This window comes from Melopsittacus undulatus, chromosome 6 (genome assembly GCF_012275295.1).
Source record: "Melopsittacus undulatus isolate bMelUnd1 chromosome 6, bMelUnd1.mat.Z, whole genome shotgun sequence".
Taxonomy (NCBI): Eukaryota; Metazoa; Chordata; class Aves; order Psittaciformes; family Psittaculidae; genus Melopsittacus; species Melopsittacus undulatus.
In genome coordinates this window covers 50,975,303-51,002,198 of record NC_047532.1, presented here as the reverse complement: position 1 = coordinate 51,002,198, position 26,896 = coordinate 50,975,303, and the positions used below count along the sequence as shown (strand labels likewise).

The 26,896-nt window shown below is 39.3% G+C and overlaps 1 protein-coding gene across 2 annotated transcripts; it reads left to right on the top strand.

The window, feature by feature from the left end:
• Nucleotides 1–446: 446 nt before the first annotated feature.
• Nucleotides 447–26,768, top strand: DHX9 (DExH-box helicase 9). 2 transcript variants are annotated; one of them, XM_031049892.2, is made up of 27 exons: nt 447–557; nt 2,245–2,385; nt 3,291–3,405; nt 3,681–3,790; nt 4,190–4,335; nt 7,325–7,371; nt 8,037–8,170; nt 8,767–8,856; nt 8,952–9,113; nt 10,354–10,431; nt 10,779–10,970; nt 11,467–11,608; nt 12,113–12,195; nt 13,384–13,540; nt 14,108–14,208; nt 15,021–15,234; nt 15,431–15,525; nt 15,676–15,749; nt 16,428–16,580; nt 18,271–18,431; nt 20,001–20,112; nt 20,747–20,908; nt 21,070–21,197; nt 22,297–22,526; nt 24,106–24,221; nt 25,013–25,213; nt 26,111–26,768. In XM_031049892.2, exons 1-27 carry the CDS (start codon nt 447–449, stop codon nt 26,379–26,381), a joined length of 3,726 nt encoding a protein of 1,241 aa, XP_030905752.1. In that variant the 3' UTR covers nt 26,382–26,768. The 2 variants fall into 2 exon arrangements, with proteins under 2 accessions (XP_030905752.1, XP_030905754.1); XM_031049894.2 differs by lacking the exons at nt 447–557; nt 2,245–2,385; nt 3,291–3,405; nt 3,681–3,790; nt 4,190–4,335 and adding an exon at nt 6,320–6,441.
• Nucleotides 26,769–26,896: the final 128 nt, after the last annotated feature.

The window sequence follows — 26,896 nt, the reverse complement described above, 5'->3', positions numbered from 1 at the left end:
TACTTAGAACTGATTACATTTTGTGCCTCCTTGTTTCAGTATCTCAGTACAGGGCACAGCAAAGGGCGTCTAGATAAGGGGTGAATTTTCATAACAGGCCCCAATTACTTTGCTCTACTCCGTGGTCTGTCAAGCCAGGAAGCACTTTGTGTGGCTGAAGCCATGCTGTGGCACTGAATAAACCGAGCGAGAGGCAGCTATGACAAGCTGCTCCCGCCCCGGGAGGTGCCGCCGGTGCTAGGGCTTTTCACCGCGAGGCATCCCCCCACTAACCGGCCTGGCCCGCCACCGCCATTTCCTTGCCCTACTACGAACATCTAAGGCCGCCGTAGCCGCGCATGCGCGGCCTCAGCCGTGAGGAGCTGGAGGGCGGTGCTCGCAGACGCTAGGTCGGGTGCTGGGAGTAGTGGGCGGGTTGTGGTCCCCTACCTTCACCGCCTGGAGCCATGGGTGATGTGAAGAATTACCTCTACGCATGGTGCGGGAAGAGAAGAGTAACGCCGGCCTACGAGATCCGCGCCAGCGGCGGGCGCAGCCGGCAAACCTTCCTTTGCGAGGTGGGGGCAGCGTCCGCGGGGTAGGCAGCGCTGGGGAGGGCAGGCCGCGGAGGCCTAGCCGCTTTGCAGCCGAGGTGTGCAGGGTTCTTGTGCGTGGTGAACAATGCGCTCGGTGGTTTTGTGCGAGTGAAGCAGTCTTGTACATTTCTCTCTCAGTAAAAAGGAATCTGTTTTCTGAAGCCTATTGTGTGCGTTTACCTTGCGTTTGTGTGCAGTTGAAATTGTAGACAAGGGCTGCTGTGCATCACCGTCATTAAATGCTTTGGTCCTCTGCCGAATTTGCATTGAAATGTACTAAGAAAATTCCTGTTGAATTGGCTGCTAGTCTGTGCGCTGCTGTAACATTATTCTGTTTATGGCTCCGGATTTTGTGGCTGTGCCAGCAGAGAGCTTTGAATTTGGGTTGCCTATTGAGAAGGAGTAGATGCTAAGTGCGAGGCTATGTACAGAATTGGTTAGTTTGTGAACAACGTCGTAGATTTGCACTAAGCACCTCGATTTTGTCATTATACCCTTTCTTCCCCCTTAATTTAACTCACCAGTGACGAAGTTGAGAAACACAGAGATATTAAACCAATTTTAAAGGTACTGTAACTAAGATTGAGCATTACTCCGATGAAATGGTTGTGTGGACAGTTACATTGTTCTGGTTTTTGTCTATTGATGTCCCGTGGGTATCCATAGAAACTTAACAGATGAAAAGGATGAATGTTGTCTTTTGCTTATTGCTACAGGCTGGTGAGATGGCTGCGAATCCAGTATGGTTACTGTTTGGTTGTTCTGTTGGGTTAGACTGCTGGAAATAGAAGCTCAGTGTTTGGAACCTGTTAAGCAAAATATTAGTGGAGTGTGTTTGATGAGAAAATGGCTATTGGCTATCAGTGTGATTCAGCACCAAAGGACATATACACTCTGGCACTTGTGGTGTGCAAAACTCTAGTTCGAACTAGCTGGAATGTTACGTGCAAGCCTGCTTACTTTTTTTTTAAAGAACAACTAACTGTAGTGAAAAGCTGTTCACCTCATCAGCGGAGTGAAAGAGTGGAAATCAGAAATGTGCAAGTGCTTTACAGTGAAGTGGAAATGAAACAAAGTTGCTGAATGCAAATGTAAAAGAAGGACAATAACATTAAAATAAGGGGCAGTGGTTGCAGAAAAGCAGGTGGAAAATACCTGGTTAGGCTGAATTTTGAATAAGCATTCTTTCATCAAAGTTTGTAGCAGTCTGTCACGTAAGCTAGCCTGGTATAAAATTGCTGCGCTAAAGTTTGTCTTTAAGTTATAGATTATATTTTGCTAGCTGTGATAATGTGGAGCTACAGTAGAGGGCGCACAAGCTCACTCCTGTCCTCATCCGTTGGTTTGGTATTAAGGTTGAGGAAAGTGAACCTGGGCATAGTTTGCTGCTGTGTGTTGCCAGGACCACTTCCTACACTGATTTGTTTTCTATATCAAGGTTTTGGGTAATACTCATGCTTTCTGAGAATGGACTGTGGGTGTTTTCTTTAATAGGTATAAAGTATATGTTCAAAACCTACAGAAATACCTATATATGTATGAAGATACGTGATAATGCTTAGTAATGTTTCTCCTGTTCTTATTAGCAACTGAAATTTGATGTTTCAGTCAGTGTTACTTTCAAGATTCCTTCACTTGTACATGCCACAGATCATGTTTTTATTTACAGGTTCGAGTAGAAGGCTTTAACTATGTTGGCATGGGCAACTCCACGAACAAGAAAGATGCACAGACCAATGCTGCTCGAGACTTTGTCAATTACTTAGTTCGGGTGAATGAAATGAAGAAAGAGGAAATTCCATCTTTTGGAGTAAGCTGTTGTGTCCCCCTTAAGAAAGAATAACCTTTAATTGTAGTGCTGTGCCTCCAGCTGCATATCAGCCCTGGAGTTCAGTCTGGCACTCATGTGTGGTGAGGAAGACTGAATGTGCAGGACTTCTGCTTGCAGTGCTGGAAAGCTGGAATACATTTAGTGAAACTTGTAGGGTGATCTGGTAAAAACAGCCGCGTGTTGGTCTGTGTGATTGATGAGGCTGGAAAGAATTCAGAGTACCTGTGAGGTACAGCCTGACTTCAAAAATGCTAAATATTCATACCTGACAGAATTGTTTTAAATGCATGTTATGATATAGAATACTGTGCACTTTAAAGAAATAAAATAACAACAAAAAATATCACAGACATCTCAAACTAGGCATTTTTTAAATTATTAATGCTTTATACCTTAGCTACTCGTGTGTAGTAAGATCACTGCTTTTTATAATGCTTTGTGAACCATGTGAGTATCAGCAGTGACTCACATGTAAAAGCTGAGGAGGAGGAGGGTAACTATAGCAGTTTTGGAGAGTAGTAGATAAAGCATGAAGCCACATGCTATACACTGGGAGGGAAGTCTTTTTCTAGTGCCTCATTAAGGATATATCTGTATAAGATAACATAGTTTGATCAATGGAAGCAGTGTTTGTGGTTGTTGAGCAAGTAAGGGCTACTTGTTGGTTGGAAATCCTTTTATAGAACATCCACAAAAAGCCAAATATTGAGCAATTTATTCCTTTAGTTTTTAAAAGGGTGTTACTGGGGCGGGTTACTGCTGGCAGTAACTATCATATAATGTTGCAGGAGCTCTTTAAACTGCTTGAACAGCTTTCTACCTAAATAGTAAAAAACCTTATTCTGTACAAATATGCTGAGATTTTACTTAATTCTCTTTCCTAGCCAGCAGTGGGTGATATCCCCGATGGAGGATATGAAATAGATAGAGATGTTACTGGTTCCAGTTCTACTTTGGGTGGCCCTCTTCCTCCACATTTGCTTATAGAGGCTGAAATAGGTAAGTGTGTGAAAACTGTAAGTTGCATGTATGTGGATGTAATATATGCATATAGATTTGTGTGGGGTTTTCCCTCACAGCATAACTCTGCAGACAGAAGATAGTTAGAAATTAGATAGTTAGAAACTAGAATGAATTTTGAGGCAGAGGGGTGAATGACTACATGAGGTCTGAGGGACTGGTCATGTCCTGTTGAGATTGCTGGGCAATACCTGTCCATTGCTAAGAATATGCATTGGGGCAGTTATTTTGTTTATTTTTTTCCCATGTGATAGGTAATGGCCCAGGTGGAGCACCTGGAAACTGCGACAGTCGTGGAGCTCAGTGGGATCGAGGTGCAAATTTGCAAGATTATTATTCAAAGAAAGATGAGCAAGAAGCACAGGTAGTAAGTCATTCTATGGAGTTCTCCTTTAGTTCTTAAATAGGTATCTTTCACTCCCTTTAATATGTCATTAGCTTGCATATAATCAAGCTTACAGTTTCATTTTATATATTTTGCTGTTGGTTTTAACTTAAGCTGCAGATTTATTTGCTGACTTTTAACAAAGGTAACTTGTTTAAGCTAGAAACAAAATAAATCAGTTTGGATACTACGAATATCCAGTTATTTGTATAGATATTTTGTTGTGAAAATAAGGAAATACTGGGGACCTTTTAGCATTTTCTGCAGTATATTATTTAATAGCATCTAGACATGCATATTTAAAGACTTGTTGTAAGTCTGTTTAAAACTGAAATCTATAAGAAACTAGTAAATGATACTTTTTTTTCCCAAAATTAGACCTCAGAATCAGAAGTGGACTTAAATGCTGATCTTCATGGGAGCTGGACCTTGGACAATGCCAAGGCACGCCTGAATCAGTTTTTCCAAAAGGAGAAGATTCAGGAAGAATATAAATACACTGAAATGGGGCCTGATCACAACAGGTTTGGTAGTTTTGGTCACCTTCTGCTTATGAAGGGTTAGAGGTATCTTCAGTGACAGTGGCTAATCACAGTTACTTGTAGTGCTCCACAATGCTATTTGAGAAAACTCTGTTTTTACAAAATCATCCAACAAAATCCTTGATTTTTGAAATGGGAGCGATGAGCCTTTGTACCGAGTTTTGAGTGGCTGAAGAAATTTTTTGTCTGATGTTTTTCATGGATAAGCAGCTTTTAAAAATGATTGCTATGCTCTGGGTAACTGCTGATGTGTCACTTTGAATGGAGGGAGTTCTCAGTTGCTTGCAGTAATTGATTGTATGACTGTAGTTGTGTTTGTATGCTTTGAGTAAATCTTAAATATGCTTAGATTTGCTAATGTAGAAATGTCTCTTAAGGACGTTTTATTTATATTTTTGTTATAATAAACTTTGGCAGTGGAATCTTCTACTGGAAAAATTAGTTTGGCAAAATGTTCCTAAAGGAGTTTTGAGGGTCTTAAATTTCAGTTGAAACCAACTGGATATTACTTTTTTGACTTTCTGTCCATTTTATCAGAAAATTTGCATGTGCCTCTCCAAAATGAAAATAACATATAACAGATTGTGCATAAGGAATTGAAGAGGTTTACTTTATTTTTCTTCTACCCCTGTTTGGAATAGTCTTTAAAATTATCAAAACGTCAGGATACTGTATTATTCCTTGTGAAATACAATTATGTTTTGTGGTTGGAAACAATAGGATGCTGCTGCTGGGTTCTTATTGTTGCATTTGGGGTTGTGGTTTGGTTTTTTTTTTGTGTTATATGGACTTATATTCTATGAGAAGAGTTATTTTCAGAAAGATAAGTAGATTTTCTTATTGCAGTCTTCCATGAGAGTCCCACTTGCAGGGCTTCTGGTATTCTTTTGTTGTTGAGTCGTATAAGCATTTAGAATATCTAAAATACATCTGTTGGAGTCAGAAAGTTCTAAATTCTCATTGAAAACCTATCTGCAAGTCACTTCATCTCCATTTATGTTTTGAAGCGAGGACATTTCTTTCCCTGAGTGATGTAAAAAGATTAGTTTGTACAGAACTAGGAATTTTAAAAAACTTGTTGCAGGTGTAGTTCTTGAGCACATATTCATGCAGCTCATTTTGTTATGCCTTCTGCAGGTAAAAGCATTAAACATATTTAAAAATATATAAACTTAAGCAGAATAAAGTGGCCATCAATGACAGTATGTTTCTCAGCCTGCTTACTGTTCTTCCAGAAAGCATTTAAGGGTTTCTTATTTACTACATCCAGGAAAGCTTGTGTGAATTGCCCTGGATGGAATGGCAGAAGAGGGAATTGACTATGCTGCAATGGACTGAGTAGGCATGAAACAATCTTAGTGGGCTCTAGTGTTCATTAAAGGAGGGCAAATGATTGGATTTAATACTTTTGGTCATATAATAGGAGAGGAGTAGTTTCAGATGTGTTTGTGATTTTGAGGACAGTAATACAGTTTTGGTTTGTTTTCTTAAGAAATACCAGTTGCCATGCGTCTTACCAATCTAATTTATTTAATTCTTTTAAGTAATGGTCTTTGTAACAGAAATGTCAGCCTTGCTCTCAGAGGTTCTTAAAGGAGAAATGTATTTTTATTGTTGATCATAGTCACATGGTATAAGAACTTAGTAATAGCTGGAAAATTTGGATTTAGAAACTTTATTTTAATTACGACAGGAGGGTATAAATTGTAAATATCGACGTTGCTCTCCTAATACACAGAGTATGAGCTAAATGTTAATGAATGGGTTGTGGCTTTTCTCTCTTGGGATTCCATTAGTAGTATGGGATGCCTTTGCCTCCTTGTGTTCCCACTGCTGATGGTAGTAGCAGGCAACACCACGGATCTGTGCGTGTTCACACATGGGCTCCTGAGGCTGTACTAAAGAATCACATGGGATTCTGCTGCAAACTGATTTCTGGTGTTGCTGTTCTCCCCTTAGGTGGAGGAGAATGAGATTGAATGCTGACTATAGGCCTGGCTGAGAAACATACTGTCATCGGTGCCTTAGTTGGCTGTTGTGTCTCTGAAAGCCAGTGGCCTTCGACCCATGAAGCCACTGTGCCTGAAGGTCAGTTCACTCATAGTACAGGAAGGAGTTCTAATTTGAAATTTAAATCCCTCACTTAACCTTTTATTTGTTTGTTTACAGCAAGAAATGAAAGGCACAGATATAAGGTTCTGTCTGCAGCTATGGAAGTACTAAGGCATAGTTTTCAAAGAGTATGTCAGTCTGATAAAGCCCATACATCTTGAATCACATTGGCCAGTTTAAATCCTGGCTTATAAGAATTTGTCTTTAATTCTTAATATGTACAACTGCTGCGCAAACAATGACATTTGCTGTGCAGTTAGTTTTGACTGTGGGCTGTTCCCAGAGTATGGCAATAAGGGCTTCATGAAAATTCAAGTATTCTGTCTCCTTCTGTGCAGATATATTCAATGATCTTTGCTAAATGATCTGGTTTTGTCTGTGCTTTGAGCTGGCCAAATCTGTGGCAAAACCCAGGGTAGCTGTTGCACTGTTGCAATTAACTGTTGTTAATAAACCCGTCCTACTAATGGGTTACGTTAGTATAATGTGGGATACAGTTAATGGTGCAGTGAGATGCATGTTAATGTTACATTAACATGCTATCTTCTTTATAATTGTTGCCTTAAACTTAGACAGCTCAGAGCATATTTACTAATAATGTGACTTAAAATTTCAGTGCCAAATGGCAGCATTTGCAGGGCTCTTCTTAAATATCTGCTGGTTCTATAGCAAGTCTGTTATCTACTAAGTATGGGTTAAAGAGACTAAAAGCTGTAATATTTTATCTTGACCATTGATAACTTGAGAGTTTCTGACTGAGGACACAGATACTTGCCTAGAAAAGTTGGAAAGGGTGGATATTTTTGGAGTGTCAGTGTCAGCTATTGGCAATTGTACCATTGTATTCTCTTGTTTACAGGAGCTTTGTTGCAGAAATGAACATTTATGTGAAGCAGTTGGGCAGAAGTAAGTTTCTTTTTGTTTCTGTCTTAACAAGAGATGGATGTTGATACAGAGGAATAGGTCATACTCATGGGTACAGACCTGTATAGTTACATTTCGGAGCCACTTCCAGAGGTGAAGGTTCATGTTTGTATGCTTGTTTCCTCATGTCGTATCTTTTTCCTTTGTGCTCTGCTTGTTGCATTCTACTGCTTGTCCGTTACATGCTTCCACTAATCTTTTTTTCTCAGCATAAAGAACTGCTTGTGAGATATGGTAGGCTTTGTTTGTCCTAATTACTTGTTCTTTACGTAGCTGAGAAATGTGATGTCTAATACATTTCCAAGGCAATGGGTATCCATACCATACCCATTTATGTAGAGCTCGCTGTGAAATTTGTACAATGTTGCTGGATGGTACAGGATAATCATAGTTCCTTAGACATTGAATGCAAAACCAAAACTTCACAAGAGTTCCCCAGGAGGTCAGTAAGTGACTTTACACAGCTAGTGAGAGGCCTCTGATGAAGGGACCTGGCGGGATTTTGTGAGGGAACTCTGGATTTATCAAGATTTGAAACTCCATGAGACCTGTTCTCTGGGTGAAGTCAGCCCATTTCAGAGTATTATCTTCTGTGGAAGCTGTTTGACTTAATCAGTTATTACAGCTCTGAACTTTCTGTGCTGCAGGGATTTTCAGTCGTGAGCATGGATCAAACAAGAAGTTGGCAGCACAGTCCTGTGCCCTTTCCTTGGTTAGACAGCTCTACCATCTTGGTGTTATAGAACCTTATTCTGGGCAGACAAAGAAAAAGGGAGAATCGGTGAGTTTGATAGAAGGTTTGGAAATTGCTGATTTCATTTTAATAACACACAAGCAAGGTGAGTTAGAGTTTGCGCTCCATATTTATATTGACAGCTTACAAGTTAATAATAATTTTGATTCTTTAGACCAGCAGCTGTTTCTGTTCTGGCCAGTGATTTGGATCAGAAATATAACTTCGTGTTATTGAATGGAGCAGTAAACTAGTTTTACAGCATATTAAATTAAATACGATTTACAATAAATACTTTTTCCAGTATAAAGTTTCTACAAGCTTAAAGATTTCTGTTTATGATGTGTACAATTCTTGGATATTTTGTTTCATTCTCTGGCACATTACTGTTTTTGGTATTCAGTTACATGCTTAGGAATAATTTTCTCTGAAATTAAGCGAAGCTATTTAGAAAACTATGGATTCTTGTTGGGTGAAAGGTTGGCAAAAACTTTAGAGTGTGAATTCTAAACACAGAAGATGGCGCTCTTTGGCCTTGTTTCACAAGTGACTTTGGTGGTACAGTATGTTCCTTAGCATCTTGCAGTTCTGGATTCTGTTGTCTTTTTGTGTATATCAACATGTGGCTTTTAAACATTTAATAGGTGGAACCCTACGAGGTGTCGCTGTCTCCTGACTTAGAAAATCAGTTGCAAAAGACTGTACAGGAGCTGTCTCTGGAGATTGTGCCTTTGGTGAGTATGCAGTTCAGACACTTGAGTATTTAACATCAGGCCTGCTTATTTAATACATTTCTCTTTCTTTGCCAAATTTGCTTTTGGATTTATAGCCTGAAGATCCCAGTAATCCTGTTCCGATAAATGTTGGAAAGTTAGCCCATTTTGAACCATCACAAAGACAGAGTCATTTGGGAGTTGTTCCATGGTCACCACCTCATTCCAACTGGAACCCTTGGACCAGCTGCAATATTGATGAGGGTCCTCTGGCAAACGTAAGATAGCTTAAAAAATTAATTTGTTATTTTTCTCCATAATTCTGGAACTTCAAAATTATTTTCTCCACTCAGGGTTTAAAGTGTAAGCTGTTCCAAAGGATGAAACACTAAAACACTACACTGATAAAATTTCTTGAACTTGAGGAAAGAAGTCTTTTCCTTAGCAGGAGAGCTTTGTATTTATTTGATGTTTTATTAGATTTTATGAGCAGTAGCATCTTGGATGTCCCAATTCTTTGCTTTGTTTCACTTTTCACCTGCTACTGTACAGCCCACACGAAGTTCTAACTGAAATTACAAGGTAAGTTTTTTGGGCATATTTATAATTTGGTAGCCTCTTTTCCCCATATTTCTATCCTAGGACTTTCTTTTCTGGGAGGAGAAACTGCTGCAAGCTGGTGTTCACTAAGTTGCCCAGTTTGGAAGTTTAGTTTGGTTACTGTTACAACCTGGTCACAAAAGATGCCCAGGGCAGGAACTTGGCTTTACTAAAACAGGGAAGGAGAGTGCTTAGAACCAAAGTAATAATGTAATATCTCTTTTGGCTGCAGTTTTTTTTTTTTTTCATAAATGACATGAGTTTAACATTGATCGTTATATATAAATTTTAAAAATATGTAACTTATATATATTTGAATGGTGGTGTTTAAAGCATAATACATTTACAGGCACTGCAAATGGAGCAGGTTTCAAATCTCATTAGGATTTCTATGTGCTAGTCATGGTGCAGCTAACTTATTTTCAGTAAAATCAATTAGCCTTTTGGTAACAAATTCAAATTTCTTCAGAATTCTTTCTTAGTTGAAATACAAGAGTTGGCTAATATATTTCCTTCTCTGCTTTTTAGCTACTATTCTGTGAGTTATTATGTGCTTACATTATTTTACTCCTTTCATTAAAACCCCCTGTCTTAATGATCAGCTAAGTCTTTCATTAGCTTACTGTTGAATAAAGTGTTTTTCTCAAGCAGTTAGAGTTTATAAATTTAAGCAATCATTCTTTTTGAGAATTTTGGATCTTTCTGAGAAACTTGTTTGAGGATGGCCACTTGCTTGAGGATGTGTTAATTTTAACGCACTGGAATGAATGAAATAAAACAGCTCAGGGAGTTACGTAGGAAATGATCCTTTGCTCATGTTTGGAGTCATTATGTTGTTGTGGCTGATTTTATATTGAAGTTCTTATATAGATAAGCAGGGGGGTCAGGAAGTCTCCAAACAATGTCCTGTCTTGACAGCTCACTCCAGAGCAAATAAGCATGGATTTGAAAAGTGATTTCCTGTACCGTTTGGAGCAAGATCCAGAATTACAAAAGGTAAGTGTGCCTCCTGTAACACTGCATATTTGCACTAGTCTTTATTTTCCAGAAGAGGTTGAATGTGGTGTATACAAAGTGTGAAAGGCTGGATTTCAGTAGTAATAAGCACCAAGTTTTCAGAAGCGCTGGATGTTATGCTGGAGTGGATATGGAGATATGTTGTGCTGTGTAAGGAAAAAATGCAAACTGTAATTTATTCTTACAAAGTTTTTGCTTTGTTTAAGTGAAACCTGTGTAGAAGAGTGAGACAAAGTATGGATGTGGAGCAGAATAGGGAATTTTGTTTTTTAGGGGGTTTTTTTAGATTTTTGGAAATGTGCTGGAATTTTTTTTTTTTTTCCCAGATCCAACAAGAGAGAGAGGACTTACCTGTAAAGAATTTTGAAAGTGAAATTCTAGATGCAGTCCATCACAATTCAGTTGTTGTAATTCGTGGGGCCACTGGTTGTGGCAAAACCACACAAGTGCCACAGTACATCCTGGATGAATACATCAGAACCAACAGAGCTGCAGAGTGCAACATAGTTGTGACACAGGTGAGGAATACGTTACAAATGCAGCCATTTAAGTTTTCAGATACTAGGAATCACCTATTAAGATGTGTTGAGAAATGTGATGATCATTGCAAGACGTTCATAGAAGCACCTCCTTATTCCTACATGTAGGAGAAACAACAGTGTCATGTATATTTTTCATTTGGAGTGTTGTTCTTTCATGTACCTACAGTTGGGATAACCTGGCTTATACCTTGCCCAGGTGAAAACCTTTTGGCAGACCAAGGGGAAATAATTTGGCAAATGCCAATTGGTAGTTCCTATATATCCTTATATCCCTCTGTAATTTTATGTGCAGCATTAACCACTTCAGAAGAAAAAAAGCCTGTTGTTGTAGGTATTACTGTTTAATAACTACTCTGTAAAGAAATCTTAGGGCAGGACACATGTAGCATTTATAATTTCTTGTTTTCAATGGTGTTCTGTTGAACTTGCAAATCCTTATCATTAAGTCAGGGAAAACCTTTTCATCCCTCAGCCTCGGAGGATTAGTGCGGTTTCTGTCGCAGAGCGTGTGTCATATGAGAGAGGAGAACAACCTGGGCAAAGTTGTGGATATAGCGTGCGATTTGAATCTGTGCTTCCTCGGCCACATGCCAGTGTGCTCTTCTGCACCGTAGGTCTGTGTTGTTCTGTTTATGTTTGGGGCTTACTAAAGGGTCTGAATTCTTTGAGTAGCAGCAAAATCAGAAATATGGTTAGATTAAAATTTTTAGAAATTTGGTTTAAAAGATTGAACAGTTGTGGGTTTCTGATAGAAGTTTGCTGACATGCTGTTGTCCAAAAATCAACATTGTTGTTCGGAAGTGTGGTAAAAGAGGTCTAATACCATATGGAAATAATTTCTTGAAGAGATAAAATTGCTGTATATTTTTTGTCTTTACAAGATAGAAGGGGAAGCAGTATTGGGTGGGAAAGAAGAAAGAGTCTTTCTAATAGTAATACTTCATACTCTCGCTATCATTTGTACAAATTAAAGCAATTAGAGATGGAGTTGTAAAAAGTACTGGGCAGCTTGCACAGTTCTTGATTTTTAATCCAGTGCAACTGTTCTTGATGAAACAGCAAGGGGGGAAGATTGCCCTTTTACTTACATGAACATTTATCTCCTATGTCTGTTTAAGGTGTTCTTCTGAGAAAGGTGGAGGCTGGGATCCGTGGCATTAGTCATGTTATTGTTGATGAGATCCATGAGAGAGACATTAATGTGAGTTAGCTGGTGATTACAGTCCTATTTCTCTCTATGCTTCTGTTCTGTTTATCTTCTGTATCTGTTCTAGTATGAAAAGAAACTCTATGTTACTACATGCTATGTATATGAGTTTTCCATCTTCAGTAAGACTTTTAGAAACTCTTAATTGCTTTTTACCTGATTAGGAAGAGCAAGGATTTGTGCTTCCTTGCTGCCCTATGTCTTTTTTCCTGTTAGGATCATCTTCTCTGTCCCGGTCCTCTAAGGAAAATAGAACACCACAGTACAAACATGTCTTGTCCAAATAAGGGAGCTGAATGTCACTTTTATTTTAGAGTGCTTTTTATACTGACAATGTTGTATTGCTGTAACAGAAGAGCAGTGGTATTTACAGAAGCTGCAGTCTTGATCATGACACATTTAAATTTGGTTTTGACATGAAGAAAAATGATAGTAGAATTAGGGGAGGGATTGTATGTCATTTAAGAAATGGGAAACATTTTCTGTCCCCTTAGTTCTCCCGTATAGTTTTGAACTTTGCCCACACCAGCAATGCAAGAAACAGTTAAGTTCTGACATGATGTTTAAGTTTGTTTTGACAGAATCTGGGGACTCATTTGGATGGAATTGCAATGCAGATTTTTCTGATGCATCTCTTCATTTACCAAGTTTGTCTTGATATAAAATACAAGTTTTGAAATTTTGAATGAGGCTGGAATTTTATCTGTTGAAGTAAGGGCCTGCCTAACTGCATGGTGAAGCTACATAAATGCCATGTTTAAACAGAACTATAAAACTTTGCATATAGCCGCACTTGACCATTCCTATTTATTTTATGAACTATGGCTACTTTAGATATAAATGAAGTTTAAAAAGACCTTAGGTTGTAATATATTGTTAGGAAGGAAGCAAACTATTTTTGAATGCTTTTCTTTAGTTTCTTTCATTCGGAGAAAAGAATAACCCTTCTTTGCACTGGAAATCCTAAAATTCACTTATCCCAGGAACTGCAGTATTTTCACAATAAAGCTCTGACTACTGTTTCTGATTATGTAACACTTCCGTGACACTTGTTACTTCTCATAATCCAGCAAGACTCCTGTTCAGTAAATGTATGTCTTTGTAATCCCTTCTGGTCTCTTGGGAAGATACTGATTTTTATGGGTAGGAAATTAATGATGCTTTTATTCTGTTTATATGCAGACTGATTTTCTTCTGGTGGTGCTGAGAGATGTAATTCAGGCATATCCTGAAATCAGGGTTATCCTTATGTCTGCTACCATCGACACTAGTATGTTTTGTGAATACTTCTTCAACTGTCCAATCATTGAGGTCTTTGGCAGAACCTTTCCTGTCCAAGGTAAATCACTGGTTGTACTTTCAGGAACTGCGTTCATTTTTATTTTATTAGTCACATGCTTCAGGACTGTGGTGAAAGCAAGATAATGCGTTTCCTGTGGATTGCCATGTTTTACAGATGTGGCTTACCCTGGGCAAAGAAGTCAGTAATAGTGAACCATTTTGTAGCACCATTTTGTTTAAAAACACAAAGCAAACAAATAATACTACCACCCCAAAAGCACTACTACTTGGGGTATTTTCCATTAGAGAATGAGATGGTAATAGTAAAGTTTCAGATCAGTTGTCTTTGATATTAGGAATAATGAAAATGGCTTTAATCAACCAGTATTTATAACCCAAACCAGAAAAAAAATATGCGGAAGTATATTGAATAGAAGAGTAATCATAGGAATAGTGTGGAAATAATTCTTATACCTTAGCTGACAGCCAAGGAGTTTTCTGCAGTCTTGGCTTTGTACTCTGAAACATCGTGATTACATCAGGGAGGAGTTCAGGAGGTGATAAAAAGGATTGTTCACTTACACAGGCTTCAGTCTTGATAACCAATTCTTGACTGTCCTTGCAGATTATTTTCTAGAAGATTGCATTCAAATGACTCAGTTCATTCCTCCACCAAAGGAAAAGAAGAAGAAAGAGAAGGATGAAGAAAGTCCTGAAGATGATGATGTATGTTTGACTTCTTAATATCAAAACCTGTTCAAGTGCCAGTTAGGACTCTAGCTAAAGTGTAAATTATTGGGCATTGTTGAACTTCACATTTTTAGCAGCTTTTGTATGTTCAGTATCAAAGATTGTGTTAACTTCAGAAATAGAATGTAATTTTTTCATTGACCTTGTAAACTTCTTTCGTTAAAGGTACAATTCTCGTGTTTTGTCAGCCTCCATCTCTAAAGGTAGAAATGAAATGCTTTTAAAAGTGAAAAGTTTGGTAACCTTGGAAGAAGAAATAAATACAGAAATACGAGCTTAGCAATACCTTTTCAAGGGTGAAAATTTAGATTCTTTCCCTGCTTTTACAGTTGATACTGTTAGTGCTTAAAGACATTGACAAGAAACTCACTTTCATGATACAGCTTTTAATTTGTAGGTCTGAAACTACTGTTTAGGTTGGCTGTTTGAAATTTTTTAAAAATGAACAGCGTTTCTCAAGAAGCTCCTTAGGACATTATCCCAGTTCACCTGGACAGAAGTTAAATGAGTTTGATAGCTTCCTGCTGCAAATTTGTATTGAGTTATAACTTAGTGCAGTGAAATTATAATTAAGCTCTTACATTAGAAAGCTGAGGAATCAGGGCTTGAACTGCTCATTGGATCAGTCTGTGAGATGTATCTGAGATGGTCTTCCCTGTAAACTACCCATGTGTCTCATTTTACTATTTGCCTGACCAGCCAGTCTCCACAGTTTTGAGTAAATTCATTTATATGATTTCTTTTGTGTGTGATGTTTTTATTTGGTGTTCTGTTTTGTCTTTTTTCAGACCAATTGCAACCTTATTTGCAGTGATGAATATGGCCCAGAAACAAAGCATGCCATGGCTCAGCTGAATGAAAAAGAAACTTCTTTTGAACTCATTGAAGCCCTGCTAATTTATATCAGGACTCTGAATGTCCCAGGAGCTGTACTTGTTTTCTTGCCTGGCTGGAACTTGATATATACAATGCAGAAGCATCTAGAAATGAATCCACGCTTTGGTACAAGCAACTGTGTTCTATTATATTTCCTATTTTCTGAAGGAAACTATTGACTGTGTTGAGAGTTGGATGAGTGACTTAAGGAGCTGGATTTGTTATGAGAATGAATGGGTAGAAATTATTATGTTGTGCTGTGCAAAGAATAAATGAGATTCATGTGGTGGTAGTTACTAACTTTCTTATTTTCATGTTTTAGGAGGTAACCAGTATAGGATTTTACCTCTGCATTCGCAAATTCCTCTGGAGGAGCAACGTCGAGTGTTTGATCCCGTGCCTGCTGGAGTAATGAAAGTATGAGAGCCTTCCTTGTGTGCAGTTGTGTTGTGCTTTTGTGGAATGTGTTGCGGACTTTTTTATATAAGTTATGTAGTTTATCTTGCAGTCTATCTGTAAGTTTTTCAGACCAAATGTATTTTAATATGCATTTCCTGTTTCTTACAGGTTATTTTATCTACCAGCATTGCCGAGACTAGCATTACCATCAATGATGTGGTCTATGTTATAGACTCCTGCAAGTGAGTTCATGAAGTAGCTTTTTGTTTTGTAAACCCTATTCTTTGGAATGCAGAAAAGATTTTCCAAACATGAAGAACTGCCTTGTGTTCCTGTAGTCACAAAGCTGAATTTGAGGACTGACTCACTGAAGACAAACTTGCATTGTCTTTAGCTGTTCAACACAGTTACAAATCTCATTGGCATTTCGTTGGGCTGGTTTTGGTCAGCTAGATTCATGCTGGCACTATTCATGTGAAGTGTCACTGGGTCTCCACACGTATTTGAAGTATGTCATCTGCCCAAGGAGTATTACAAACTCTTGGTGTATAGCTGGTAGAAAAGAGGAAGATTTTTGTAGTCGGTTGCATACGTTGTCTTGCTATGCATGTTCTCTGAGCACATTGCACACAGGCATCTCAAGAATTGCATGAGAATTTTAAGCTTTTGAGACAGTTGCAAAAAATGCATTCTGTATATAGCTTGGGACAATGTTTTGTGTGATACTTTAGCTTCCAGGTAGATCTCTAACTAGCCAAAACTTAGCCAGTCATACAGGGGTCATTTGCTTCTTAAAAGCAGTTTGGCTGCAAGGAATAAACTAAGAACTGATTTGGCAGGACTTGAGATGAGAGCGTTTGGTCTTAAGTGCTTTGTTGTTTGTTTTGTTTGGTGTTTTGTGTTTTTTTTTTTCTTGACAGACAAAAAGTGAAGCTGTTCACTGCTCATAATAACATGACAAATTATGCCACAGTCTGGGCATCAAAAACTAATTTGGAGCAGAGGAAAGGAAGAGCTGGACGTGTGCGTGCTGGGTTTTGTTTCTATTTGTGCAGCAGAGCTCGCTTTGAAAGGTGATGTTGTGCTCTTTAGAAATAAAAGAACCTCTGAGAGTTCCCTCAGAACTATTGTCTGCTATTTCTGGTCAAACTGGGGAAATGATTTCAGAAAGCACAGAGAGGAGGTGCATGATGTCAGTTCACACTGGAATCTGTGAACTGACATCACAGATGTCAGTTTAACTTAAGAAGTCATTCAGAAGTCATTTAACTTTTTTTGCTTTAAAGAAAGTTATATGTGTTTATATGCTTTTGTCCATAGGGTGAGGTGGACAAATAATTCATTATATTACTATTAAGAACTTCACTGCAACTTACAGAACTTCTTGGGAGAAAAATAACAGTTCTTGGGGATTGAAGCAAGGAGGAAAAGAGTTTTGTAATGAGGATAAGGCTCTAGTCTGCTTGCAGGCATTGTGGGATCCTGGCATCTTTATGTAACAGGCAATTCTGTCATTAAAGTGGTAAAAAGGAGGGAAGACAGATGCCACTTTTGTCTCCATTGCCATTCTCTGGCCAGGAAGCCCCTTCATGCTGCTCTAGCATCTTCCCTGCTGCTGAGGCTTTTGACCTCTTCTATCTGCTAAGCTGTTTCTCAGTTACTGGAGGATTGAAAGTATTTTGCTGGCTGTAGAAGTCTACACAGCTGTTGCACTCAGTGTTTGATCTCTCTTATGAAAGTTTCAGTGCTCCTCTCTCAACTGTTACATAGCTGTATTTTCATGTTCTTCTTTCTGTAACCTCTGAAAGCATCAGTTGATCGAAAACTTCACTGAAATTCCTCAAATTTATTTAGATTTGCTGTCTAGCACAGTGGAGTGTTAAGAATTTTTGCCAGTGAACTTATTTTGGGCTACTAAAATCATCATGTGACTTCATGACTTTAAGGTTACCTTTCTTCAAAGAATATAAAACCAAAATATACTAGCTCCACTGTGCCTAGGAAGGAGAGTTTGGACTTGTACAGATAATCTTTTGAGAGATACTGTCTAAATCTGGTGACCGCTGAATCTGCTTGTGTTCAAGTTGTGTTGTGAAACCTTTTCTAGCTTTCTGTCACTCACTGCAGTCATTCCTATGAAGTTCAGGTTTCAACCAGCAATCTAAATGACCACTAACAATGCTGTGCTAAAGGCCGTCTGTTTCCATGAGGTCTTTTTCCTATCAGAAAACCACCTTTGGAAAGTATCCAGCAAAAATACTTCCTCTTAGTGATAAAAGCAGAAACGTGCAGGACAAATTAGGTGTTTTGGAGTTGATAGAAGGGCAAGTAGAGAAGTGCTTGTGCATAAGGTAGGCTGAAAGCAGGTTGTTTGTCTTGGGAGTGGAAGACCTTCCTTAGCCATGCAGGAGATGATTATTGGGGGGCAGGTGTGGGGCTGGACACAGCTATGCTGTGAACTGGGCTTCAGCTGTGCAGACTCTGTGCAGTCAGCTCATACTGGAAACCACACCAGATAGTGCCAATGTGAGGGCTATATCCTCTCTGCAATTCCATTTAAAATTTACCCTGAGATGAGAATTGAGAAGCACAGAAGACAGGTACTGGTAGAAATGCCTACACAAGTAAGCTACACAAGTACAACGAGACCTGAAGGGTTGGCTGGGAGGCAGTATTTGCTTTGGATGGCAGTAGTTTATGCTGGTGGAATAGTGATCAAACCCTGTTTTGAGAATAATGTGGGCTTTTTTGTTCTCATTCAAGACTTCAGACCCATATGACACCCGAAATGTTTCGAACACCACTTCATGAAATTGCTTTGAGCATCAAATTGCTGCGTCTGGGAGGAATTGGTCAGTTTTTGGCCAAAGCAATAGAACCACCACCTTTGGATGCAGTGATTGAAGCAGAACGCACACTAAGAGGTATCACTGTTTGTGTGCAAGATTTTTTGTTAATGAAGCTGACTCCAGGTGATTTGGAGTATAGTGATTATGTACAAACTGCTTTAATATCTCTGAATTGTTTGTGTAGTAGCATGCTGTCTGAAACAGCAAGGTGTTTCCTGGATGCATCGTGTGGGTGGCTGTGTCTTTTGCAGCTGAAGAAATACTTGAATTCCCAAGTGGACAGTCATTTCTTTAAGAAACTCGAGCCTTCAAACTTAAGGCTTTTGTTATTTTACCAGTAACTTATGCTCGCTTCCAGCTTCCTGTTTTCCAGCTGTGGCACTGCTGTGTATGACATAGAGTCCAGCTGTGACACTGCTGTTTTGTGACACAGACTCAGACCAGTGCCTAAGGCATTTACAAAACTTCTATAAAAGTATTGAAGAAGGGGGGTCAGTAGTTTATTGTGTAATTTCTGCTTTGTACAGTTTGCTGAGCCAAGATCTCAGTATTTTGCAAAGTACTTATATCTCCAGTTTATAAATATGTAAGCACCAGTGTCCTAAACCTGAAGAAGCTGAGGGGGGGGCTAAGCTGTCTTCCTAGTTTTTTGAAGGTACTAACTGGAATATGAGTAAAATGGAGCAGGGAAGAACCCTAAATTGATGCTTTAGATTTAAAGTTGTGATCTCAAACATTCTTGGTATTCCTGGCAAATGTCACTACATAAGCTCTTAAAATTTCTAAAAACTGAAATACCTATTTGATTATTGATTTTAGGAAAAAACTGACACGTCTACATTGCCTGTATACAGGAGGAGGACCAGAATGAAGAACGTAGCTAGGGATATGTGTTCAAATTTAATGACTTTTTGATTTAGAAATTGTTAGTATTTTTCTTACACTGCAGATAAGAAATGCAAAGTTGGGGAAAAGGCAACATTTTCAGTTTTAACGTCAAATAGCAGTTTCTGCATGTGCCTCTATTTCCTGGGTAGCCTGTGGGTTTTTTTCCAGTGTGTGCATACAACTAGAATGTTTTCAGGATGATCTGACTTGCTATTCTTCAAAATATTCTTCAGGCTTTTGGTTCAATAGATACCAAGAAAAATTGATTTGATAATGGCTAAGGAGTCCTTTATTTGTTTGCTTTCCCATTTAATCACTAAGGCTATAAAGGCTGGGACTTCATTTTTTTAAATGTCAAGCTTTTAATTCTGCTGAAGTTTCCCAAAGTAGTCGTAAATAAAGCATGTGAACCATAAGTTCACGTTTTTTGTTTATATCTTGAAAGGGTTTTAAAGATCACACTTGCATTGTTTGTCATGCTAACTTACAAAGAGGTTTATGAAGTTGAGTTTAATGCTTATGTCCAAATGGCTAGAGAGATACTCATGAGACCCATCTGTCTGTACAGCAAATAGCCACAGATATATGTTAAATTTTATTATTGACAGTGATTCGATAGTTTTGAGGATGAGCTCAGGTAAAAATTTTTAGGTAATGGAAAGCAAAGCCTCATGGAAGAGAAAGTTTGTGGTGGTCTCTTTTTGATGAACAGAAGGTTTAGCTAACAGTCTTTGATAATAAGAGATCTTGTTTCAGAGCTTGATGCCCTGGATTCCAATGATGAGTTGACACCTCTTGGAAGAATCCTAGCCAAACTTCCCATTGAACCTCGTCTTGGCAAGATGATGATAATGGGCTGTATTTTTTAGTAAGTTTAGTAGTCTCAATGGTCATAGTCTTGTTTCTCTGAGTTCTTCAGCCTCTGGACATGCACTCTACAAGAGAAAAAACAATACATTTAAATGAGCAATAAATGCTATAGCTGGGAATAGGAGACTGAATATTCATGAGAACAAAGGATAAATAAATTCAAGTACAGGGAATAAGGTAATGAAACTCAGAGTTAACTGCAAGGCAGCAGTAGAGGCTGAATATTTATGAAGTAAGAGTGGGACTCAAGTATAGCAGTGAGCTAGAGGTGGGGATATGTGAAATGTGACACCTAGATAAGAAGAAAAATTAATGCACATGTTTTGCTTGGGAGAAGTAGAGATGTGTTATTTGTAATTGTGATTGCTGTAGGGTCCTTTTCACCAGAAGATGGTGTATGGAGGGAAGATTAGACAAAGGGGCTTGTGAGCTCTTGCTGTTGTGAAAGTACTGGAATTGGAGCTAATTTTTAACATTAGCTTCTGGGGAAGTGTTTCTGTGAAGAACCCTGGTAGAAAAAGGCCAAATTACTAAGATCTCTTGTGGAGAAGTTTTTACTAGTATCAACAGCCTGTAGAACCTGCTGGCAACAATACCGTGAATAAACCGGATCTTTTTGTGATTTCTTTCAGTGTGGGGGATGCTGTTTGTACCATCTCTGCAGCTACCTGTTTCCCTGAACCTTTTATCTGTGAAGGCAAACGTCTGGGTTACGTCCATAGGAATTTTGCTGGGAGCAGGTTTTCAGATCATGTTGCTTTGCTCTCCGTCTTCCAAGCCTGGGATGATGCAAGGTATATTATCTTGGCATAAAATTTGATGAGAAGTTATGGGTAACACAGGGTGATCAGATCTGTGGCCAGACTAGATATGTCAGTGGATGCTATAACAGTTAGACTGTTGCACTTTCCCTTTTCTTGAAGAGACTTCTAATTTCACTCTGTTTGTTTTTTAGAATGGGTGGTGAAGAAGCAGAAAAAAGATTTTGTGAACACAAAAGACTCAGCATGGCTACTCTTAGAATGACTTGGGAAGCAAAAGTCCAGCTGAAAGATATACTTATCAGTTCTGGCTTCCCTGAAGGTGATTCTGCTTGGGCATAGTAATCTAATGACTGTGGTTTTCATTATGAGATGAGAAATGAACAAGCAAGATAATCTAGGATGAGCACACAAGCACAGAGGCCTATAGTGGATTTGCCATAAAGCCATTCTGCTTTTACAGCTGTGTTCAGATGTTTTAGTGCTGAGTCATTCTGTCGTATTTGTTAAAACCAGAGAAGCTGTGATAGCCGTGGAGCAACATAGGGAGATTTTGGAGGCTGAGGTTAGGCCTGCAAGATTAAAAATCTGTTAAGCAATTGACCTTGGAGAATTAACTCACTGATCTTCTTTCTCCTTCACATGTTGCATCTCCAAAATATGCCATGCTGTACTTCCTTCCTCCTTTTCATTAGCTTTAGAGGGGAGTCTGTGTGATCTAAATAATGTGCTGTGCCCTATGATTTTCTGGGTTTGTGCCACAGGAGGGGTGTGCAGTAGTGTTGCATGTTATTATTTTTTCTAAGGAAGAACTTCAAGGTGAGCAGGTTCTGAATTTGTCTGTTTCTGAGGAGCTTGCTCAGTGAAATGGCATGACTGGCTGGATTCAGCAGATGTTCTTCTCCCCCTCCTTTTTTCCTTTAATTTTCTTTTTTTTTTTTTTTTAAATCTCCCCATGCTGCTAGGATCATTGCTGCATTTATCCTTAACTTTATTTCTGGGCAAGATGACCTGAAAACAAACCACCAAAGGCTCTGGGGAGGTTTGTAACAAATAAACTAATGAAAACATCCATTCTGACCTCCCCCAAAAGATCTATCTCCAAAACAAGTGACAGTAAACACACTGTGGTACAGCACATTCTGGGCAAACCCCGGTTTCCTTGTTTTTGAAAAGCTCAGGAGAAAAAAAGACCTCTTTTGTTACTAGTATTTTTCTACTTTTTTCTCTCCATGAATTAATGAAGTTGAAAATTGAATCTAGAACTGAAATGTTTTGAGTGCAGAGGTCATTTGAGAACAGATGCATATCTACCAGTTGATTCAGTCAGAAAATGCATTGATCCAGGATCCTAAACAACTCTGCTGCACTGTCCTACGTGACCTGTGGATGTGAGCCAGTCTTCTGTTCTCTGTCAACAGAATGTTTGATGACTCAACCATTTAACAACACTGGACCGGATAATAATCTGGATGTTGTAATCTCTCTGCTTGCATTTGGGGTCTACCCCAATGTCTGCTACCACAAGGAGAAGAGAAAAATTCTTACCACTGAGGGGCATAGTGCACTCATCCACAAGTCATCTGTCAACTGCCCTTTCAGCAGCCAGGAAATCAAGTATCCATCGCCTTTTTTTGTTTTTGGAGAAAAGGTAAAGACTTTTAATTTGTTCTTGATCACTTGCTACCAAGTTGTCTTTTTGCCTCTGTCTCTCTTGCCATAAGAAAAAACCTACACTATGCAGTACTTAGATTGGTCTTAGGGGAGTTGGTTGGTTGGTTGGGTTGTTTTTTTTTTGTCACCTGTTAACAGTGGTTAGTTCACAATTACAGTTTGTTTATGCTAATTTTTATATCCTCGCTCCTTTTTCCTGACAAGCAGCTTGTTTTAGTAATGGCACAAAACCCCACAGTAATAAATGGAATTTTGGCTCCTTTGTGCCCTGGCTGTGGGCTCAGCTTGACACTGTATTCCCATGTACATAGTTCAGAGCTGTAATGAGGGTTTGCCTCTTCTTCACCCTTTATGTTAGGATCCCAAATGGGTCAGAACTTTGACCTGCCACAACCATCTCTGTAAAAGTGAGTTCCCGTACAAACAACAGAAGACTTTTGAACTTGAAAAGCTATGCTTTATTAAACCAAAACATGGGAAATTGAGTGACTTAAGATGGTGGCTTAAGAGTGGCTAAGAGAGGACCTGGGTGAGACTGGGGTTGAAGGAAGGATTTTTATGTACCTCTCTTCTTAACTATTATGTACCTGCCAAAAGACAGCTTCTCTCTGAGGATGGGTTGTCTGTTTTTTGCTGCATTTAGCAGTCTCTCGCTGACCTGCATGTTCAGTGCTCCTTGCACTGGCCATTTTTCTGTCACAAATTCAAGTCTGAAAGTTTCTCTCCATTGAGCATGTGTGGTAACTTCCAGGTGGGAGCAAATCTCCTCCCAGAGGTACAACAGCCTCTGCCCATGATGCTCCTGTATGAAAGGAAGGAGGGAGAAAGGCAGCTATCAGGGTGGGAAGCTGAAATCCTAAGTACTGCTCTTCAGTTCCTCCTTTAAAATTAAGGGCAGTAGCCTGTGTAGTCAGTGCTGTTATTTCTGGCTCAGGACAGCTGGCTTGATATTTTCCAAATGCTCACTCCAGGTACAAGCTTAAGATCTTGTTTCTATGAAATGACAAAGTGGGTTGGCTGCATGGACGTGTAGCAACTTCCAAGTTTGCATGTGTAGGCCCCTACTAAAGAAGCAATCATCTTCCCATCACGGCCACAGCAGTGACAAAGGTGGAAGATAATTCAGCTATGCCTTAGTCATTTTTGGGTTGGCACAGTGTAAGATAGCTTAGCTCTTGCAAAACATCAGCTGTGTAATTTTGGACATGCAGTGATGGAAAAACTAATACTATAAAATGGCATGTTGTTTTGGTGTTTAGTTGGAGGTGTTTGGTTCTGGGTCTTTTTTGTGGGTTTTTGTTCTGTGGGTTTTGGAATTTTTTTTGTTATGGGGTTTTTGTTTTATTTTACACTAGCCAGTGCTGAATCCCTGTAAACATCTGCCCACATTCAGTTTTGTTTGCACATGTGCTCTTGTAATTTCCTATCATTATACCTAGATTTTTTTTGTGTAGGGTGTTGTTTTTGTTAGAGAAAATTCTCTGGTTTCAGTGGCCAGAGGAAGGTGTAGAGATCTGTTTTCCAGTTCAAGAATCATATTCCTCTTCCACCTGCAGATTCGAACACGAGCTATCTCTGCCAAAGCAATGACCTTGGTGAGCCCGCTGCAGCTGCTTCTCTTTGCCTCCAAGAAAGTCCTGTCTGATGGGGAGCTCATTCTGGTAGATGACTGGTATGGACCTCCTTGGTGCTCATAATACGCAAGTCTGTCAAAGAACACAGGCTGAGGGCAAGCATCTGCTAACACGATGCAAATCTCTATAGAATAGGAGCCCTATGGCAAGCTGTGCATTATAGGCTAATTGTGAAGGCATTACATTTGTTTCCTGTGAGGAAGGGAGGGGTTTATAGTGGCAGCACTGTTTCATGCAGATTGTCCGGTTAAACTGGAAACATAATACCAGGCACTTTCCATAAAAATGGCTGAGATTTTCCCCTTTAACTGGAATGTGAGTAAGGGTACTATATGTTTTGCACCTCCTCTTCAGACGGAGGCTGAGAAAACCTTGTTTTTGAAATCCCAGAATACAGCTTGAGGAGAGAAATGGTTGTTTGTATGGCCATGACTAAATAGCATGTGGATTTTGTCTTCTCCCTGCCCTGCTCAGTAAAATGGAGGCTAAGAATTGCTTCAGCTTAATTCACTAATATTTAGTTTCATGTTTTTAGGTTTTTGTTTTACTCCTTGTTTTGATGCTAGGGTATTGGTGGTGTTTGTCTTAAATTTCAAGAGAAAATGTAAACAGATGGATAGTTATATCAATGTCAAATTTTAGGGATCTTAAAAATTTTGCCTTCTGAATTTCATGCTTTTCATTGACAAATTCATAGGTCAAAGATGAGAATACAGATTTCTGGCTCAGCATGTGCATCACTCAATGAAAAGCCACTCTACAGGACGTATTTCACAACAGGTTGTCTCCTAGAAGTTGTGATACATTAATATACTAATCTGTGCTCTAGGATCAAGCTGAAGATGTCCCACAATGCAGCTGCCTGCATCACTGCTCTGCGTGCTGCAATGGAAGCTCTTGTTGTGGAAGTGACTAAGAATCCTGAGATGATTCGGCAGCTGGACCCAGCATATGAGCGAATGCTGAATATGATCCGTCAGATCTCCAGGCCGTCAGCCGCAGGCATTGGTCTTATGGCTGCCAATGCAAGGTTAGCTTGGCTTCATTGACTTGTGCGGTTGGAGCTCTGGGTGAGGAGTGCTCACCACCTCTGCCCTCAAGGACAGCAAGAGCCTGAATAGAGCAGGTCAGAGCTGTCAGCTCCCTGCACAGTGGCTGCAGAAATCCAGAACTAAAACCATGAGGAGAGTTTTCTCCTGTGTGGACAGAAGCTTCAGGCTTTTGTTTCAAAGTCTGTAGTCTGCATGTATGTAAAAGTGTCATGTTCTGACACTGATGCTGGTAGATCATTGTCTGTTTTCATAGGAAGGACAAATGGCTCTTGGGAATAAAAGCTGTTGTTGTCTCATCCAAAACACAATGACTTTTAAAAAAAAGATAATCCAAATTTACTTTGGGCAAACCTATTGGTCTTTGTCTCTGGAGATAAAACAAATATTTGTCTGTGCTTGCATCTCTTCCTTGCTTCTCATTTTCATGACTTCTGAAGCAAAGAAAAATGAAAACACTTGTGAGCTGTTAGTAATCTAAGGAAAAAACAAAGAACAGCTTTGATGTAGACTTCACTGTGCTTTGTGAGGAGCAAAATAAAGATCACTGTGTTCACATAAACAGGATCAGGGCTCCCTATGACTTTTTGAGAGCTGGAGAAGTGGAATTGAGTGGAAAACTTCCTATCCCAGGTGTAGATCTTTGTGAGATTTAGAGGGAGAAACTACTTAGGTGCCATGATAGGCCATTCCTAGCTTTTCTTTACTGAAGTGGACAAGGTGTAAAAGCACAACTGTAATTCAAACATTGTATTCTGTTAACAGATATTAGAGGCATTTTAGCTGAGCATCTTGGGAATTGGTCATTCCTGTAATTAAAAAAAAAATCTGAAGGAATCTGTAAGATTGCATCAAGTAACTAATGTTTTTTTTTGCAGGTATGGCGATGGTCCTCGGCCCCCCAAAATGGGTCGCTATGACAATGGAGGTGGCTTCAGAAGCTGGGGAGGTTACCCACATGGCTCTGGCTACAGGGGTAGAGGGTACCATGGCTACAGCTACTCTGGCAGGTGCTCAGGAGGAAGAGGATACCAAGGTAGCTCAGGGAGAGGCTACGGCGGTGGGGGTGGCTATCGAGGAGGAGGCTATCGAGGAGCAGGTGGTGGCTATAGAGGAGGCTATGGGGATTCGGGGAGGGGTGGGTGGTAGTTAAAGAATCTCAGAGGAGTTTTTCCACTTTGACCGCAGTTCCCCTCCTGTATTCCTTTCTTGCTCATCCCAGTTTGTTTGCCATTTCAGTTTCTTAGTACAAGTATAGCTCTGTAATATATCCTACCGTTAAGAAATTTACTGCAAGATGTATGATTTAGTTCTCAATAAAACATTTGTTTTGAAGACTTATATGCTATATGTTGAATTTTATATTCTGATTTAGATTTCGGAGTTGTTCTGATGTTAGTTTTGTTTGTAGAAGGTGAAAGGTATTCTGAGGAAACCTTTTCGGTGTCTAAAACCATTCTCTGCCAAATTTCAAATTACAGAACTTTGGCTCAGTGGGGGTTTTTCTTTGTTATTTAATAAACTGTGCAAACTGGCCTTGCTGCAGTGTTTTTTTGTGTATCGTAGGCAGCACTTAGCCTTTTGCAGCCAGCCACTGCCTGCTGCATGCTGTGTTACACACTGTGGCACAGCAGCTAATGAACTCTTGCTGATTCGGGTAATGC